The sequence below is a fragment of the Hemicordylus capensis genome, chromosome 6 (assembly GCF_027244095.1).
Source record: "Hemicordylus capensis ecotype Gifberg chromosome 6, rHemCap1.1.pri, whole genome shotgun sequence".
NCBI classification, from domain to species: domain Eukaryota; kingdom Metazoa; phylum Chordata; class Lepidosauria; order Squamata; family Cordylidae; genus Hemicordylus; species Hemicordylus capensis.
Genome location: NC_069662.1, coordinates 11,456,306 through 11,467,335, shown reverse-complemented (window position 1 = coordinate 11,467,335; position 11,030 = coordinate 11,456,306). Strand labels below are relative to the sequence as shown.

Sequence of the window (11,030 nt, the reverse complement as noted above, 5' to 3'; positions counted from 1 at the left end):
CCCTCTGCCCAATCCCCCTGAAATTGGGGTGGTATCCTCCACCCATTAGGCACTACCACCCCACCCCACTATTTTGGGGCAGATCCACTTTCTGCCCCCAAACTGCCCCAAAGTCACCAAAACTTCAAAAATTCTCAAAAAATCACCCCTTTGTCCAAACCCCCTGAAATTGGGGTGGTAGCCTGCACCCATTAGGCTCTACCACCCCACCCCACTATTCTGCCCCAGGCCCCACTTTCTGTCCCAATATGCCCCAATCTGCCCCAAAGACATGAAAATTTCAGAAATTTACCAAAAATCAGCCCTTTGCCCAAACCCCCTGAAATTGGGGTGATAGCCTGCACCCATTAGTCACTACCACCCCACCCCACTACTTTTGCCCAAATCCCATGATATGCCCCCAAACTGCCCCAAAGTCACTAAAACTTTAAAAAATCGCCCAAAATCAACCATGAACCGAATCACCCGAATTTTTTGTGCCCGAAATTCGGGTGATTCGGCTCGTGCCCAAAAAAATTTGGGGGACATCGGGGGTGATTCGGTTCAGCCCCGAATCACCCGAAATTGTTCATTTCGGGCACAGATCGTTCTGTGCCCGATATTTTTTGCACATCCCTAACACAGATTGCCCTCTTTGTGGCCATCCTTACTGCCTATCTGATGACCATGTTGGGCAACCTACTAGTGGTCATGCTGGTCCAGTGGGACTCCCGCCTCCACACCCCCATGTACTTCTTCCTCAGCAACCTCTCGGGCCTGGAGATCTGTTTTGTTAGCAGCATTGTACCCCAAATGTTGGCTCATCTGCTTGAGGGGAGTGGGAGAATCCCTTTCAATAGTTGTATGACTCAGATGTACATTATATCTTCTCTGGCTTGCACAGAAAGGTTGCTGTTGGGTGTCATGGCCTATGACCGCTACTTGGCCATCTGCTCTCCCCTGGTATATGCTATGGCTATGAGCAGGGGACGCTGCACCATACTAGCCATTGGTTCATGGGCCTGTGGTTTCCTTGTACCTTCAGTATTCACTCACTACACCTTGAAACTCCCTTTCTGCGGTCCCAACCGTATCAACCACTTCTCTTGCAACCTTCTGATGGTACTGAGACTGGTGTGTGCAGACCAGGCGCGTAACAATGATAGGGCAAGGGGAGACAGTTGTCTGGGGGCCCCACTGCCTGGAGGAGCACCCCAGAGGCACCTCATGTGACTCCTCATTGCCCCCTGCCCAGCCCCATAGCCTCTCAGCCACTTGCCCTCTTCACCGTCTCTCCTGCTTGTTCTGCTGGCCCTGCAATCGAAGCAGCAGGCAAGCTGCAAAGAGCTCCTTTTCTCCCGCCTCTCAGCTGATCGGTGGGTGGGCGGGGCTTCCACGGAGGCCTCCGTGTAGGCCGCAGTGAAGCCTGAACTCGAGTAGGGCCCAAGCAAGCCAGGAAGGAGGAGGCAGCCAGAGTGTTCTCTGCAGCGGAAGACCCCTTGCTGCCCTGCTCAACCTAGACCAGCATTTGCCAGGTAGAGTGTGAACTCCTTTTTGTGGTTACCTTTCCCGCCCCCCCCCATATATAGGGATCTGCTTGCTATAGGGCTTGGATATGGGGGTGGGGGAGGAGGGACCGAGAAGTCTCTGAATATTTATTTTGAAACAGCTTGGAAAATTTGCTGACTTAAAAAAAACTATCTAAAAAGTCCTATAAGTGGCTTGTTTCATGGCAGAAAATTGCAAAAACTTCTGGAACAGTATTTTATTAATTTTATTTATTCATTCATTCATTTATAAATGCACTTATGTTCAAGTTGTTTTGCAACCCAGAAGGTCTGAGTGAGAACTGTGGAGCATGTGTGGTGCTTTTATTTTATTTTTCTTGTGTGTGAACTGCTCCCCAATAACTTGCAGGGACTTCAGGGTAAATCTGGCCAACATGTGAATGCAGCACCTCCATTCCAGAGGAGATGTGTCTTAAAGGGCTTTAAAAGCCTCCTGTGAAAAACCTCCTGCAATCAAACTTGACTGAATTTGTTCAGAATTCTGAGAAAACAAACATAGGCTCACCCTGCATGGTTGAAAGTCTCCTTTGCTAATCTGCAGCGAGGGGCCCATTTTAATAATTCATCTTTCTAGTGTGTTCTAGGCATTAAAAGTAATACAAATGTATAGTACTCAATGTATATCACTATATATTGTGACGTGTGTGTGTGTGTATTCAGTGAAATGTATTTGCAGGCAGCATACTTATTTTGGAATATCAGACTTAAATCCTTGGGGGCCTGGGGTGTGCGGAGGCCCTGGACTTTGGGGGGGGGGCATTTTAAAATCTTGTCTCTGGGCCCACTCCAACCTTGCTACACCCCTGGTGCAGACATTCGACAAGTTGAGCTCATCATAATGGTGGCATCAGTTTTTGTGCTCCTTGTCCCACTCTTGGCCATCCTGACCTCCTATGGGCTCATCCTTGCGTCCGTAGTGAGCATGAGCTCACGTGCAGGACGGAGCAAAGCCTTCTCCACTTGCATATCCCACCTGGTGGTGGTTACTATATTTTATGGGTCCATCATTGCTCTGTACATGCGGCATCACTCAGGTACGGATTCCAGCCACCATAAACATGTGTCTATCTTTCCTGTAGTGATCACCCCCCTCCTCAATCCATTCATCTATACCTTACGAAACAAAGATGTGCATTCTGCTGCATCAAAGGTATTCTGTAGAGGAGCTGCTAAACTCAAGGGCTGAAATCTCATCTGCATGGGCTAAAAAAAAAATCACATGTCCTCAGTCATGCAAAGAACTGGGAAAAAATCTGAAGCTCATCTTTTCAAAGCTTTTGTTTCACATCTAATAAAGTCAACTGTTAAACCAAGGCTGTGAATTGTATTCCTCAACATTCTTAACTCAAGTTTAGCCAAGGCAGAGAACACTAGCCTCATTAGTAGCCCAAGGAAACTATTGATTCATTCCACATCCACATGTTATATGCCACATACATATAATTTGTGTACCGTGTATGCACGTACGTATCTGAATGCACATATAGTTATTGACTCATCAGCCCTATTCAGACATTGTTTTGCATGAGTGTACACATTTTTGTATGACAGACTGTACCGCTCATTTCAAAAGTGAATCTCTGTACTGGAACCTCAAGTGCATGATAGGAATGAATTCTCTATAGCAGGGATTCTCAACGTTGGGTTCCCAGATGTTATTGGACTTCAACTCCCACAATCCCCAGCCCTAGTGGCCTTTGGTTGGGGATTATGGGAGTTGAACTCCAATAACATCTGGGGACCCAAAGTTGAGAATCCATGCTCTATAGGTATCTGAGGCATAAAAACTCTCACAGACTGTAAAATAGACTTCAAGACACACTTTTATTTTTTGCCTGGCCATCGAGTGGTTTTTTAATGGGCTACATTCTCATATAACAGCAAACTGTGGGTAGACAAAGCCGAGATTAATTTTTGTAACTCTGAATTGCATCGCAGACATTCATCTGACAATAGCCCAGCAACCTCTGGTTTCAGGGTAGGGGAGACTGTATCCTTGCAAGCTCTATAGCGCTCACATTGCCAGACTGTGGACAAGGCACCAGAATATCTGCAGGACAGCAGCTATTGGCCACAATCTTCAAGGGGCCATGCAGCACATGATCGTGCCTTATCAGAATGGACCACCATCCTCAGTAGAGAAACGGCATTTAAATCCCTTTAAATGACATTTAAGTCCTTCTGACAACAATTGCACCACTGCCCTCATAAGAGCTCTGTACCGAAATTGTCTCGCACAAGCACAATTGCTGGCAACGGTGGGATTCCGGGGCGCATTACTTTTCTGTTAGTCTGGGAAGGGATCATGATGACTTCCTAGGAGGGAATATGTATATGAGAGAGAGCAAAGGATCCTGTGGTTGGTCCACTGTGACCAAGGATGTTCTTTCAATGTCAGACCCTGGCAAAGCAGTCCAGGAACACCTAAGCACATTCCTACCCCTGTGTGGGACCAGAGGCTCTAAGATCTTTGGTCTTCTTGGACTGCACTCTCATGAGGTTGGCCATCCAACAACTTTGTAATGCCTAAACCAATTTGGACCAAATTTGGTACAGTTGTAGTGCCAAAAAGAGACACCTCAATGGCATAGTGAGCCCCTGGTGGCGCAGTGGTAAAATTGCCGCCCTGTAACCAGAAGGTTACAAATTCGATCCTGACCAGGGGCTCAAGGTTGACTCAGCCTTCCATCCTTCCGAGGTCGGTAAAATGAGTACCCAGAATGTTGGGGGCAATATGCTAAATCATTGTAAACCGCTTAGAGAGCTTCCAGCTATAGAGCGGTATATAAATGTAAGTGCTATTGCTATTGCTATATTTGTGATGAAACCATCCATCCCAATTCAAGATGGTAGACATGTGAACATCTGAGGTGGAATTGGACTATGTGAATTGCAGAACCACTTTGCACCAAACTTGGTATACATATCAAGATTACAGAAGACATTAAATCTTGATATCCCATGAATGAATTCCAGAACCCATTTCAAGATGGTGGCCGTGTGTGTGTTCCCCCTTTACAATTTATTTGGATGAAATTTAGTACAGTTATAGAGCCACAAAAGGACATTATAATGGCATGTTTTATAATGGCATCATTATCTCATTGCCATCCTCCACCTATAGGTGGTACACCCTTTTCTTACAGACAAGGCTCTGGTGACTGCTGTGTTATTGTACTCTACATATTGCAATTGGTGTTTAACAACATAAAGTGTATGGATTTGAAGATGGCAATTCTCAATTAAAATTATAGTGAAAATAAAGTAGGTGGATTAGTTTGCACCAGAACTTCATAATAGCTTATTTTTAACACAAGCATTGATGTCTACCTCCTTATTACACTTGGCAATTTTGAAACAGTTAATTTTAAACTCCATTTTAAAAAGCAAGCAAATGCAATTAAGTGAAGAAACCTTTGGCTTACAGGGACAATTATGGGTGTGGCAGGTCCAACTGAGCCCCAAAATGTGAGTAAATTTGATGGCCCATGTTGTCAATGCCATGAAGGCATAATAGCTGATGTCCAGTCTGAAATCCTGTTCTTGCCTATGAAATCATAAATGGTATGAGAAATTGTAAAGCTTTAAAGAGAGGGTTTAACCGGATTGCATCGCTAAAGCCACATCAGCTGAACTTCCTAAAGACTCATCTAAGGAAGGGCCTGCAGAACACATCTTCTCCACAGATCTCCTGTTCAGTGATCAGCTTGAGGAGCTGGTCTATGGCTCCTATATTTCTCTGTCCATGATAGTTTGACCAGACACAGACGCAGTCAAGACAAACCCCTGGTTGCCTTGTACCTAATGGTCACTCTCCTTCTTAATGTAGAGAGCAATATTTTCCAGGAAAAAAGGGGCCATGAGGTTGTAGCCAAAGTGCTCATAAATGTGAAAGACAAAAAATTCAAGGGCTGCCATGTTTCCAATAAGACATCAAGGCCAAATGCTGGAAAGAGACATAGTTGAGGGCTACTTTACACACTGAGAATGCAATTTTACCTATTGCTCTATTTTAACTTTAGAAGGAATTACATCAGCTTTCAGAAACTGTCAGGAGTGTGAAAATACTAGTTGATACCCAGACCAACTTACTGAATACTACTACTCAGGAGCCTCTTTAAAGGACTACGTGTTTTCAGTAGAACGAAGCAAGAGTAATTCAGTCTGGATGTCAGCCCTTATTTCTACATCACACTGTTTAAAAGGCAGAAACCTGAGGGATTTAGAAGCACTAATTTGATGTTTATAAACCATGTGAAAACAAGGTATTGCTCAGAACAGTGATGGATCCCCTACGGACCCAACCCAGAATCTATATTACTGCTCAGTGACCTTAAATAGATGGCCATGAGAGAGTACGCAAAGAGCTGCAGAAAGCAAGAATTGGTTCCATTTCTTCCTACATGGTTCAAGAACTGGCTGATTGAACCAGTCGGCAGAAGAAGCCTTTGGATCCTCATCACTTGGTTGAATTGGTTGGAAAAACGTCTCTAAGGACCTTGAGGCTTAGCTCAACCTGATGATGAAGGGTGGAATTTTTGAAGGCATTGGGCATGATGGCATCAGGTGGGGCAATTTTACTAAAGAAGCATAATCCAAACAGATGTAAGCAGGAATAGCCTTGTGATCAATATATTTGTTCACTGTTGGTGCTTCTCTGCTAAGCCATAAGTCTTTTCTGAAATGCATAAAGATGGGATTAAGTTTCATATAGAATTAAATGAAGGAAGCAGTTGCAAATTAATCTTGATAAAGATGTCAGCTCAATATCTGTATGTGGCTTGGTTTGAACTATTAGGGCAATTACATGTCTGTCCCTCTTAGGGAAGAAATCCCCTAATCTTAACAGTGTGAAGCATCTGCTTCTGATGCGGTGTGATGTATATCAAATGTAAGAGTTCCCAACCTTGGGTTCCCAGATGATGTAGGACTTCAACTCCCATGTCCCCCAGCCACACTGGTCTTTGGCTGTGGATAATGGGAGTTGTAGTCCAACAACGTTTGAGGAGCTCTAACTAAACCTTAAAAAAAAAAAAAACTAATTCTCTAACTCTGTTCCTTATTAGGAAGGCACTTCAGCCACAGAGTTGAGAAAGAACAAGCTAGTTTTAACAGACATGTAGTGTCCTTATGAAACTTCTGTTTTATGGAGAGCTTGTTGCTGTCTTTTAATGTCCTCAGGAATGCTTTGCACTTTTGCAGCAGGATAAGAATAAGCATCTAAAGTAATCGAGCCCAAAATGAAAGCGCACAAAGCAGTCCTCTTCTTGAAGGTAGCTGAATGTGAGCTCATCTCCTGGATTTTAAAAAAGCCAATCTATCTGGGATTCAGCAGGGATGCAATGCTCATATTAATCACACCTACCAGAATGGGGAGGAGAGGTGGCGATAAGGACTGGTGAAGTATTCTTTCCCCTTGTTTTTCACTTTATTTGTGAATAAAATCCCAGTTTGCTCCTCTAAATAGGCACAAAGCCTAAAATGCACCACTTAACATATGCCAGGTCTATTATGGTCTGGGGGAACTCACCCCAAATGCAGTATGTATACCTGCCGACAAACACAGCATGCATGGTAAGTGAGGAGCAGCGCTATGGAGCAGGTCAGCATGGAGAGTGGGGCTTGCTCATGAACTCTAGGTGATGTTTTTGCCCTGCACAGTTCATATGCTTACATAATGCCTAAATAGAGATTCGGCTCCATTGATGGTGGGGGGATGCAAAGAGCACTGAGCAATTTCTTTGTAAATAAGCCCCTTGAGAGTGAGGGTATAGGTATTCTATTCTCCATCTCATCATGGGTGGGGTAGGCATGTTTGCATGTGGGCGTGCTGCCCTCTGCTGGAGGGGGCAACACAAATTGAGCATTTTCAAATATCTTGAAGCAGAAACAAATATGGAGAAAGAAATTAAATATGTTTATCTGCTGGAGGCGGGGGCGGGCGGGTGGAACCAACTTGTGGTGATTTAAGACTCAAACAAGTGATCATTCAGTTCAAGCATAACTAAAACATACGTCGAAAGTTATTGATTCACTTCTCCCTGGTTCTTTCTGTCTACAGGATACAGGACAGATCAGGATCTGTGAACCAAACATCCATCACCCAAGTCATCCTGCTCGGCCTCACCAGCCACCGAAGGACACAGATTGCCCTCTTTGTGGTCATCCTCATTGCCTATCTGTTCACCATGCTGGGGAATCTACTAGTGCTGATGCTGGTCCAGTTGGATGCCCGTCTTCACACCCCAATGTACTTCTTCCTCAGCAACCTCTCAGGCCTGGAGATGAGTCTTGTTAGCACCATTGTGCCCCAAATGTTAGCTCATCTGCTTGAGGGGAGTGGGAGAGTTTCTCTCCATCGTTGTGTGGCTCAGATGTACATTGCAGCTTCGCTGGGTAGCACAGAAGGGTTGCTGTTGGGTGTCATGGCCTATGACCGCTACTTGGCTATCTGCTGCCCCCTGGTCTATGCCGTGGCCATGAGCAAGGGGCGCTGCATCATGCTAGCCACAGCTTCATGGGCATGTGGCTTCCTGTTCCCTGTTTTATTCACTCACCCTACCTTGAAACTCCCTTTCTGTGGTCCCAACCATATCAACCATTTCTCCTGCAACCCTCTGGTGTTATTAAGACTGGTGTGTGCAGATATTCGACAAGTTGAGGTCATCATCTTTGTGGTCAGCATTATCGTCTTCCTTGCCCCACTTTCGGCCATCCTGACCTCCTATGGGCTCATCCTCATGTCTGTAGTGCGCATGCGTTCAGGGACGGGACGGAGCAAAGCCTTCTCCACATGCACCTCCCACCTGATAGTGGTGACTTTATTTTATGGGTCCCTCATTGCCCTCTTCCTGAGGCCTCAGTCAGGCCCAGACTCCGGCCATGAGAAACACGTCTCTATCTTTTACGTAGTGATCACCCCCCTTCTCAATCCAGTCATCTATACCTTACGGAACAAAGATGTTCATGCTGCAGTAGCAAAGGTTATCTGTAGAAGAGCTGCTGAACCCAAGGGATGAGGTCCTGACTTCAAGTGATACAAGAAATCATGGTGGGTTGCAGGTGCAGAGAGCTTCAGAAAATCTGAAGGACACTGTTGCAAAGCTTTTCTGTCATGGATAAATGCGGGCACTGTTAATCCAAGGGTTGTGACTTTGTATTCCCTTACATAAGTTCAGTTCAGTCACAGAATAGCAGCTCATTTAAGTGCCAAAGGAAATGAGAGATTCATTCTTAGCCTTATTATCAGGTTATGTTCAACATGTGTATAATCTCTGTGTGGTGTACACACGTACAGATCTCTATGCACATAAAGTGATTGACACATTGTGTTAATTGAATGTACAACAGTTCACTTCGTATTTATACCCTATATTTGAGGGAGCCTGTACCGACACTTGCACACACATACAAAGCCATTGGGCTCTTGCTACAAAGCAAATTATAGTCCTCAGAATAGTTACAATACTGTGCAACAGCTTTGTGGCTGAAGTTATTAGCTTGGCTGGTGCCATATATTCAGAGATTGCATGTGAAAATCCATACCAGGTTTGTAGATGCACCTCGCCCCCCCAAAGCACTGGGAATGAGATGAACTGCACAGGGGTAGCCACGTTTGGAGTGGCTGACTCATGAAGCATCAGAAGGAGAAAACTGGACCTATTTATACATCATTGCCAGAAGGGAAGGCTTGGATGCTTTGAAAGGCCCAGTGAAAAAGATCAATGGGCCAAACAGGGGGTTGAATGTAGGAGGGAGGAAAGCATAAAGTCTCTGGGGACACAAAATTGACCAAGCCTTTCTACATTTTGTGGTTTATTAAAATGTGTTGCTAAGTGTACCCAATTGAAATGTTTGGGAGTTCTGCTCTCATTTTGTAAATTCATACATTCATACATTCATTTTGTAAATCTGTATATCATTTTGTCACTTTGTTATCAACAATTTTGTGAGTTACAGACTCTTCAAGAACCCAGCATAAAGATCTCCATAAACTCGGTGGTCCATTGGATAAAGTCAAAGACCATTTTCCAGAAGGAGAGACTGCCATCTGCACTGTGGATGGATCTCTGGGCACATGCAGAAGAAATATGCTAAACACTTAAAGGATCTGGACATCTTGGGGGTTTTTTGTTTTGTTTTTGTTTTTTGCAGAGCGGGGTGGTGGTGCTTGCTAGGGACTGTAACAAATTGTAATATTATATTATTGAGGATAACTTAAACTCTTTACTGACTATTTGTATTTTGTTGCTGTAGTATGGTATAAAATAAACTAAATATTTGTACTCCCAAATTTATAACCAGGGGTTGATGCAGATTCATTGGGATTAGAGTGTCCAATGAACAGCCCTAGTTGCCAACACTTGTTTTCTAGAGTTTAAGGGTTAATTTTTAAACTGCGATATCTCCGTCTCTTTACATCAGATGTGCACCACATTTGAAAGGCTGGTTACCCAGTTGATGTCTGCAAATGTTCAGGCAGATTGGTCAGACAGTTTATGGTTTATCACCAGTAAAATGTTTGGAGGCATAGAACACCACAATGTTGAAACTAGGGGTGTGCCCGGAACCGGCTGATCCAGTTCGGTTCGAGTCTGGACCGGACCCAAACCAGCCCAGGCCAGTTTGATCCAGCACCCCCTCAACCCCACATCCAAAATGGCCACTGCGCTGGAGGGGGAAGGCCCAAATAGACTGAAGAGCCAGCCGAATGGCCAGTGGCGGCAAAATGGGAGGCCGGTGGGGGGAAGGGTAACCTCCACGGACACCCCCCACTGCCTCCAACAACTCCCCCAAAGGGTCTAAGTAAAAAATAAATCCTCAACCCCCCCTTGAACAGTTGGGAGGTGTTCGGTCTGGGGTTGGACCAAACAGGGGATGGTTCAGATCGACCTTGAACCATTGAACCAAACACATTCGACATTGGACACATTTGACCTCGAACCTGTTTGCACATCCCTAGTTGAAACAACTCCACATTTTAATTATATTATATACCATGCAGTAAGCAAAGGTTCTTTGCTAGGAGTTTCTTCCAGTACAGAAACAATTGCAGGTTAATGTGTTCTTTCTGCTGAAAAACTGCTGATTTGGAGCAGCCCTTTTCTGGAGGGTACGGTAGTGTCTTAAGCCTTGTTTAATAGTTGTTACTACATATGTTTCTCCAGATTAATTCCACCCTTCCTTCATGAACACAGCAGGGGTGAGATTTGTGCTAGGCAATGATAGGGCAGCATTATTTGAATTTGTTCCCACCTTTTGCAACTTTCAGTGAGAGGTGGGAATCTGTGGTATAAATTGCCGCACCTGCGGCATACCTCTTTTGGTTTGGACAATTTGCTTGCATCAGACCATTTAGGGCTCATTATACACTCAGTGCTGGGCCGGAGGTCACCCTGGTACCTCCATGGGGTGCTGCCATGGACACAGGGTGGGGGTGGGGTATCTGGAGCCTCCTCCTACCTCTGCTGGCCTCCCCCCAGA

General features: G+C 44.9%; 1 protein-coding gene across 1 annotated transcript; it reads left to right on the top strand.

The window, feature by feature from the left end:
• Positions 1 to 666: 666 nt before the first annotated feature.
• On the top strand, positions 667 to 9,765 carry LOC128330839 (olfactory receptor-like protein OLF3). Its single transcript, XM_053264204.1, has 2 exons — positions 667 to 794; positions 7,609 to 9,765. Exons 1-2 carry the CDS (start codon positions 667 to 669, stop codon positions 8,564 to 8,566), a joined length of 1,086 nt encoding a protein of 361 aa, XP_053120179.1. The 3' UTR covers positions 8,567 to 9,765.
• The last annotated feature ends 1,265 nt before the right edge of the window (positions 9,766 to 11,030 follow it).

What these genes read in the sequence shown, in the direction of transcription:
- LOC128330839 (XM_053264204.1), top strand. Translation starts at nt 667, where the DNA reads ATGTTGGGCAACCTACTAGTGGTCATGCTGGTCCAGTGGGACTCCCGC. An exon ending in AGCAGCATTGTACCCCAAAT is followed by an intron (nt 795 to 7,608) that starts GTTGGCTCATCT and finishes TTCTGTCTACAG; the next exon opens with GATACAGGACAGATCAGGAT.